Below are 9,105 nucleotides of genomic sequence, written 5' to 3' on the forward strand. Positions count from 1 at the left end.
ACCTCGTGATCCACCCACCTCAACCTCCCAAAGTGCTGGGATTACAATGAGCCACCACGCCTGGACACTTCCCTCCACCAGACGGAGTCTCACTCTGTTGCCCAGGCTGGAGTGCAATGGCATCATCTTGGCTCACTGCAACCTTTGCTTCCCAGGTTCAAGCCATTCTCCTGCCTCAGCCTCCTAAGTAGCTGGGATTACAGGCATGCACCACTACATCCAGCTAATTTTCATATTTTGAGTAGAGATGAGGTTTCACCATTTTGGCCAGGATGATCTTGAACTCCAGACCTCGTGATCCACCCACCTTGGCCACCCAAAGTGCTGGGATTACAGACATGAGCCACCACGCCCGGCCGGCATCATCTCTTTTCAATCCTCACAATTATCCTGGAGGTATGTGCTTTCAGAATTCCATTTTACAGATGAGGAGGCCCAGAGAGCCATGCATGCATCACCTTCACCCAGAGGGCAATGAGAACTCTGGAAGGCCTCCCAGCAGGATGAGAGCTGACCTTTGGGGTGCACCTCCAGTAATGTGCCCACTCCTGGGTAGGCTCTAGGCCTGCGCTACTCAAGAACAGAAGCCACTAGCAGCTTTTGGCCACTGAACACCTGATATGTGGCCAGTGAGACTGAGGAAAGGAGTTATTCATTTCATTTAAGTTCAATTCATTTAAACTTAATGTGAAAAACTGAAGCAGTGTAAACTATCTTCCATTAAACACAACATTGCCTGGGCTGGTGGCTCATGCCTATATTCCCAGCACTTTGGGAGGCCAAAGTGGGTAGATCACTTGAGGTCAGGAGTTCAAGACCAGCCTGACCAACGGTGAGGCTGTCTAACTGAAAAATAAAAAATTTAAAAATTTTTAATTTTTAAAATTAAAAATTAATTATCATCCCTACTAAAAATAAAAAATTAGGCGAGCATGGTGGTGGGCACCCATATACCAGCTACTCGGGAGGCAGAGGCAGGAAAATCACCTGAACCCAGAACGCAGAGGTTGCAGTGAGCCGAGATCATGCCATTGCACTCCAGCCTGAGCAAAAGGAGCAAAACTCCATCTTAAAAAAAAAGCACAGCGTTGTTGTTCTGGTATACTCCACACCCACTGAAAACTCAGCATCTGAGTTGTGATGTGCTTCATTTGTAAAATGCACACACTAGGTTTTGAAGACTTAGCATGACAAAAATATAAAGTATCTCATTAATATTTCATGTTAATTACATGTTGAAATTACAATAGTTTGGACATGTTGGGTTAAACCAAATGTTATTTATTTATTTTTTGAGGCAGAGTGTCGCTCTGTCGCCCAGGCTGGAGTGCAGCAGCACTTGGCTCACTGCAATATCTGCCTCCCAGGTTCAAGCAATTTTTGTGCCTCAGTCTCCTAAGTAGCTGGGATGACGGGTGTGCCCCACCATACCTGGCTAATTTTAAAAATATTTTTAATAGAGACGGGGTTTCCCATTTGGCCAGGCTGGTCTTGAACTCCTGGCCTCAAGGGATCTGCCCATCTTGGCCTCCCAAAATGCTGAGATTACAGGTGTGAGTCGCTGCGTCCGGCCAAATGTTATTTAATTAAAGAAAAAAGAACAGGCATGCCAGTAGTAGAAACACCAAGAGTCGCCTCATTCAATCTGTCAGTACAGCTTGTCAGTTCTACCTTCAAAACGTACCCGGAGAGACCTGTCCCCTTTACGCCAAGGTTTCTCCACCTGGTTGGTATCTGGGGCCAGATCACTCTGGGTTGGGAGGCCTATCCTGTGTGTTGCAGGAGGTGGAACAGCATGCCTGGACTCTACCCAGTGGATGCCAATAGTCCCTCCCTCCCAGCTGTGACAACTAAAAATGTCTCCAGACACGTGTCTAAATGTCTTGTGGAGAACACGAGTGCCCCTGTTTGAGAACCACTGCTCCCTACCACAACCTTGATCTCTTGCCTAGGTTATCACCATAACCCCCAGCTCACCGCCCACCTTCCACCCACCCTCGCTGCATTCACCCTCTTCTCAGTGTAGCAGTTGGGGGCAGGGATCACAGCATGGCTGCCGTCATTTTTGGAGCGAAAGCCAAAGTCATCACTGCAGCCCACACATCTCCCTTAAAAAAGTTACGCTTATTCAGCGCTAAAAAGAAATGAGCTATCAAGCCAAGAAAAGACATGGAGGAACACTAAAAGCATATTACTAAGCCAAAGAAGCCAGTCTGAAAAGGCTGCAGATTGCATGGTTCCAAGTATATGAAATTCTGGAAAAGGCAAAACTATGGAGACAGTAAAAAGATCAGGGTGGGATGACTAGCTGGAGCACAGAGGATTTGTAGGGCAGTGAAATGACTCTGTAATACCACAGTGGTGGATCCATGTCACCATGCAGCTATCCAAGCCCACAGCATGCACAGCACCAAGAGTGAGCCCCAGTGTCACCTATGGACTCTGGGTGACAATGACGTGCCCGTGCAGGTTCATCGATTGTAATAAACATGCCACTCTGGTGGACAGTGGGGGATGCAGTAACAAGGAACCACTCTGGAGTGGCTCAACAGAGGGTTAGCGCATCCATCCGCTCCTGGGAAGGGCAGGGAATGCAGGGACATCACTGCCTCAGGCCGCAGGAGCATACCCTGCAAATGGCTGCCAGCACGGAACTCACCTAATTGCATTGGACAGCCACACAATGGCATACCCTACAGCCACCAAAAAAAAGGACAGATGCCATTGAATGGTATACTTTAACATTTTCATGTGAATTTTACTCCCAAGCAAAAAAACAGGCATCCGAGCTCCCAGAGCTCTTGCCCTGCATCGTGGACAGCTTTTGCTGGGGAAGCCGACCACCATGTTGTGAGGCCGCTCAAGCAGCCCGAGCTTCTGGCCAACAGCCAGCAAAGCTCAGCCAGCCCCACAGGAGCCACAGGAGCCACAGTAGAAGCCCGTCTCTAGCACCCCTCCCTCAGAGGGGGATTGTGAGGCATTAACAAGGTGCAGTGCACAGGGCTCAGTGCAATCACACCTTCAGGGAAAGTGGCCGGCTGACAGCTGACCACAGCCACATAAAGACACAAAGCCAGAAGTGGCCCTCCTGGCGGGGGTGGGGGGGGCCTCCTGCATTGCTGACCCACAACAAGGGGAAAGATGATGACTACCGCTGCCTAACAGGACACAGGCAGGTCAAGGTGCGCAACAGTCAGGATGGGCTGCCCCAGCCATGCACATACGAGAAAAAGAGAAGCATCTGTGTGTGTCTATGTGTACACATACCACACACCATATACCCCACACCCGCACACCCCACGTACGCACACCACGAACACACATCCCACACACCCCACGCACATCCACGCACTACACATATGCACCACACATACACACACTGCACACCCCACACACACATACATACGCCTCCCAGCACACACATCCCACACACATACACATGCAACACACACACCACACATATACAACACAATCCCCATACCACACACACCTCCACCTATGTACCACACACCCCAGGTACACACTCCACATATACGACACACCATACACCCCACATACACACCCTACACATGCACCACATACCCACACCACACCCACACCACACACACACTTGCAACACCACACACACCCACATTTGTCCTTATAGATTAAAATCTCTGGAAGCAGAAACTGGTATAACGGTGGTTTTCCCTGGAATGGGGACCAGGTTTGGGGACAAGGACCTTTTGCTATGTACTCTTTTGTACCTATTAAACGATGTGATTGTCTCACAGATTTTTTTTTTTTTTTTTTTTGAGATGGAGTTTCACTCATGTTACCCAGGCTGGAGTGCAATGGCGCGATCTCGGCTCACCGCAACCTCCGCCTCCTGGGTTCAGGCAATTCTCCTGCCTCAGCCTCCTTGTCTCACAGATTTTTAAAAATATGTAAAGACATTTTTTTTGAGACAGAGTCTCACTCTGTAACCTAGGCTGAGAGCACAGTGGCACGATCTCAGCTGACTTCAGCTTCCACCTCCCGGGCTCAGATAATCCTCCCTCCTCAGCCTCCTGGGTAGCTGGGACCAGGAATGAGCCACCAAGATGGCCTAAAGACTTCTTTTTTATTTATTTTTAAATTTATTTAATTTTTATTTATTTATTTTTTTGAGACAAAGTCTAGCTCTGTCGCTCAGGCTGGAGCACAGTGGTGCAATCTCAGCTCACTGCAACCTCCGGCTCCCGGATTCAAGCGATTTTCCTGTCTCAGCCTCCCAAGTAGCTCAACTACAGGCATGTGCCACCATGCCCGGCTGATTTTTGTATTTTTAGTAGAGGTGGGGTTTCACCTATTCAGGCTGGTCTTGAACTCCTGACCTCATGATCTGCCCACCTTGGCCTCGAAAAGTGCTGGGATTATAGGCATGAGCCACCTCGCCAGGCAAAACTTCTTTATTAATGTAAGCTATTAGAAGAAAACTCTGCCAGCCCCTCCACACCCTGTTCTGGCCCTTAGGGACACCATGCCTTCTCTCTGCGCTTTGTGGCCAAGCTACCCTATGTCTGTCTGTCCCTCTGTCTCCCTCGTTTTGGCTGTGACTTTCCAAGTGCCACCCTCTCCAAGGCTCCTTTCCTCGCCTCATCAGAATGCTTCCTTCTTCCGGAATCTCCTCCTACCCAAACCCTCCCTGTTCTCCTCCCAGCCTCTGCATGGCTGGGGCCACCATCTGCCGGGAACATAACACTCCAATTCCAGGGCTCAGGATACATGGGGTAAGGGAGAGAAAGGAGGTGCCGGACCCACTTGCAGTCCCCATTTCAACGACCACAGACTGCTGGAGTTTAAAAATTGCCAACCTCAAGGCCGGGTGCAGTGGCTCATGCCTGTAATCCCAGCACTTTGGAAGGCCAAGGCCGGCAGATCACCAGAAGTCAGGAGTTAGAGACCAGCCTGACCAACACAGAGAAACCCTGTCTCTACTAAAAATATAAAAAATTAGCCAGGCATGGTGGTGCATGCCAGTAATCCTAGCTACTCGGGAAGCTGAGGTAGGAGAATCGCTTGAACCCGGGAGGCAGAGGTTATGGTGAGCGGAGATCATGCCATTGTACTCTAGCCTCGGCAACAAGAGTGAAACTCTGTCTAAAAAAAAAAAAAAAAATAAGCAACCTCGAACAGATTGAACGCAGAGTTACCATATGACCCAGCAACTCCACCGGTAGGTATACACCCAAGAGAACGGAAAAGAAATGTCCACAAAAAGACCTGTGCAGCCATGTTTATAGAGATAGAAGAGAGAGAGCCCAGAGGCAGAAGGAAAGCGGTGTCTGTCAGCAGACAGGTGCAGGGACAGGCAGGGCATGGTGGATCCACACAACAGACGCATTCAGCCGCAAACAGGAGCAAAGCACCGACACCCACCACTACGCGGGGACCTTACACCGCACGAAAGGGGTGAGGCACAAAAGGCCACACAGTGTGGGGTTCCATTTGTACAAATGTCCTGCAGAGGGAAATCTTAGACGGTAAGCAGATTCACGTTACAGAGGCTCGGGGACGAGGCAGTTGCAGACTGACTGCTTGAGAGGTACAGGGTTTCTACTTGTAGAGGAGGAGAAAATGTTCTGAAATTGGCCAGGTGCGGTGGCTCACGCCTGTAATCCCAGCATTTTGGGAGGCTGAGGAGGGTGGATCACCTGATGTCAGGAGTTTGAGACCCGCCTGGCCAACATGGTAAAACCCCATCTCTACTAAAAATACAAAAATTAGCCGTACGTGGTGGCAGGCACGTGTAATCCCAGCTACTTGGGAAGCTGAGGCAGGAGAACTGCTTGAACCTGGGAGGCGGAGGTTGCAGTGAGCCGAGATTGCGCCACTGCACTCCAGCCTGGGTGACAAGAGCGAGACTCTGTCTCAAAAAAAAAAAAAAAAGAAAATGTTCTGAAATTAGACAGTGACTGTCGACAGCCATACCACCCCGAACACACCTGATCTCAACTAAAATTAGATAGTGATAATGGCTGGGCAACACTGTGAAGGTACTAAGAAATACTAAGTGTTTTTTTGGTTTGTTTTCAGACAGGTCTTGCTCTGTCACCCAGGCTAGAGATTCGATCATGGCTCACTGCAGCCTCAACTTCCCAGGCTCAAGCAATTCTCCCACCTCAGTCTCCTGGGTAGCTGGAGCTACAATCACACACCACCATACCCAGCTAATTTTTTAATTTTTCTAGAGACGGGGGTCTCCCTGTGTTGCCCAGACTGGTCTCAAACTTACTCCTGGGCTCTAGAAGTTCTCCTGCCTTGGCCTCCCAAAGTGTTAGGATTCCAAGGGTGAGCCACCATGCCTGACCAAAAGTACTAAGTTATACACTTTTAAAGGATGAATTGTATGGCCTATGAATTACATCTCAATAAAGCTGTTAGGGAAAAAAAAAGGAAACAGTCCAATGGAGGTGCCAGTGTAGCACAGGCAAGCAGGTAGGCATCTAGCACACACGAGGAGCCCCGCTGGGCTCGGACCCTGGCTCTGTGTGTCCTCTCTGGCCCCCTGGCCTGCCCCCTCCTATGTGGAGGAGACAAAGTCAGCCCAACTTCGGCAGGTGCGCAGAAGGATTCAGCAAGTCAACACCTGGCATGGAGAAGCTGTCCCACAGATGTCGGTTTTGTCCCATCCCCCACCCCGACCTAGCCCTTGTGTCCCAGGAGGCAGTGTCTAGGGAGTCCTGGCCAGCTCTGCCCCATTGGAGCTGCACAACCCTGGCCAAGTCCCTCTGCCCATGCCTCAGTTTCTTCGCCTGTCAAATGAGGATGCAAATGGTCCCTACTTCACAGGCCATCAGGATAAAAAGAATTTGTGGCTGGACATGTTGGAGCACACCTGTAATCTCAACACTTTCAGGGGCCAAGGCAGGAGGATCCCTTGGGACCAAGAGTTCAAGACTAGCCTGGGCAACAAAAATACAGTTCACATACAGCAGGGGTTCTTGACCAAAGGGCTTTCTGTGACGTCTTCGGGCACTTGTGCTGTGGCAGGTGGGGTGACAGTGTCTCTCCATTGCATGGAGACAACCCACTAGATGCTGCTCAATGTCCTTTACTTTTTGTTTTGAGACGGAGTTTCGCTCTTATCACCCAGGCTGGAGTACAGTGGTGCAATCTTAGCTCACTGGAACCTCCGCCTCCTGGGTTCAAGCAATTCTCATGCCTCAGCCTCCAGAGTAGCTAGGATTACAGGCGCCCACCACTAAACCCAGCTGCTTTTTATATTTTTAGTAGAGATTGGGTTTCATGAAATTGGCCAGGCTGGTCTTGAACGCCTGACCTCAGGTGATCCGCCCACCTCATCCTCCCAAAGTGCTGAGATTACAGGCGTGAGCCACTGCGCCCGGCCTCAACGTCCTGTAGTACACAGAATGGCCCCCAAGAGAGTGGACCAACCCCAATGTGAACAGTGCCTGGCTGAAACACTGCTGTGTGCCAAGTGCTCACACCGAGGACTTTGAGATGGTCCTGTTTGCTACCTGGCTAGCAGGGGGTTTGGCCGAGTGCACCACTTACTCTGCCCACAGCACTCAGCTGCACAGAGGCCCAACAAGCACAGGAATAAACAAGTGAAGGAGATGCCTGTCCCTCTAACCCAGTAGATCCAGGGGGCCCACCTGGCACCCCCCAGCACCCCTGCCCCTAGTCCCACCCGTACACTCACAGGAGATGGCGAAGAGGGCCTTGACGCGCACCGTGTCACAGGCGTCACGGTCCAGCAGCCGCAGCAGCTTGCGCAGGGCACCCAGGCCCAGCACCTGCTCCTGGATGGCGGCCACGTTCTGGCTGCACGTGCCGATGAGCTGTGCCGCCCGCCACCGCAGTCCTGCGGCCCCTGCCTCCAGATACCGGCCCACCAGCAGGTGCATGCCCGACAGCTGGCAGAAGTCTGTGCCACAGAGAGGGGAGCAGAAAGAGGCCAGATGTTAGGAACTGAACCAGGCCCCTCAAAATGCATGGGTGGATGTTCTGACCCCCAGTACTTTGGAATGTGACTGTTTTTGGAGATGGGATCTTTAAAGAGACAATTAAGGTAAAATGAAGCCCTCAGGGTGGGGCCTCGTGCAATCTGAGTGGTGTCCTGATAAGAGGAGATGAGGACACAGACGCCCACAGAGGGACGGCCATGGAGGGAGGACACAGAAGGCGCCTTCCACAAGCCAAGGAAAGGGGCTCAGGAGAAAGTAGCCCTGCCCACACCTTGCTCTCAGACTCCCAGCCTCCAGAACTGTGAGAAAATAAACTTCTGTTGTTAAAGCCAGTAGTCTGTGGTGCCTGGCTAGGGTGGCCCCAAGCTGGCCACTACACCTGCTGAGGCTGGAAGAGGCAGGCTGGCTCCCAGAAGGACCTGGCTCTCTCCAAACACCCAACCAGAGGCCCCTCCAAGCCCAGTGCAACTCTATTCTGTTGGCATTTGGGGCATTAGGGCCCCAGGCTCCAGACTACTAAATTCCAGGACTGATCCTGGTCTTTGTGATAATCTGAATGTCTCCAGGGTCAGCAAACCACAGCCCACCTCCTGTTTTTGTAAATACAGTGGTATTGGAGAGCGTGGCAGTTCCTCAAAAACTGAAACAGAGTCCCCGTGACCCAGCAATTCTACACCAAGGCACAGACCCAACAGAACCGAAAGTAGGGACTCAGATACTTACACACACAAGTTCACGCCCGCCTCATTCACAAATGACCCAAATGTCCTCAAAGGATAAAGGGATAAAAAAAACTGGTCTGGTTTATGGTTAATACAATGAAGTATTAGCCATAAAAAGGAATGAAGTGGCCCAGCATGGTGGCTCATGCCTATAATCCCAGCACTTTGGGAGGCTGAGGTGGGTAAATCACTTGAGGCCAGGAGTTTGATACCAGCCAGGGCAACATAGCAAAACCCCATTGCTACTAAAAATACAAAAATTAGCCAGGCTGGTGGTATGCACCTGTGCTGTTTGTGGGCTGAGGTATGAGAATCGCTTAAGTCCGGCAGGTGGAGGTTGCAGTGAGCTGAGATTGCACCACTTCACTCCAGCCTGGGCAACACAGCAAGATTCTGACTCAAAAAAAACTAAAAACAAGCAAAAAACTAGC

The 9,105-nt window shown here is 50.7% G+C and overlaps 1 protein-coding gene across 5 annotated transcripts in view; it reads right to left on the reverse strand.

Moving 5' to 3' along the window:
- Window positions 1–9,105, reverse strand: part of HSPBP1 (HSPA (Hsp70) binding protein 1) — a 22,019-nt gene that overhangs the window by 6,561 nt on the left and 6,353 nt on the right. For all 5 annotated transcript variants that reach the window (XM_017546546.2, XM_017546547.2, XM_017546548.2 and 2 more), the window contains one exon: window positions 7,688–7,912. In XM_017546546.2, the coding sequence (XP_017402035.1) occupies window positions 7,688–7,912 (225 nt within the window). The remainder of the gene's footprint in view (window positions 1–7,687; window positions 7,913–9,105) is intronic.

This window comes from Cebus imitator, unplaced genomic scaffold (assembly GCF_001604975.1).
Source record: "Cebus imitator isolate Cc_AM_T3 unplaced genomic scaffold, Cebus_imitator-1.0 Scaffold190, whole genome shotgun sequence".
NCBI lineage: Eukaryota > Metazoa > Chordata > Mammalia > Primates > Cebidae > Cebus > Cebus imitator.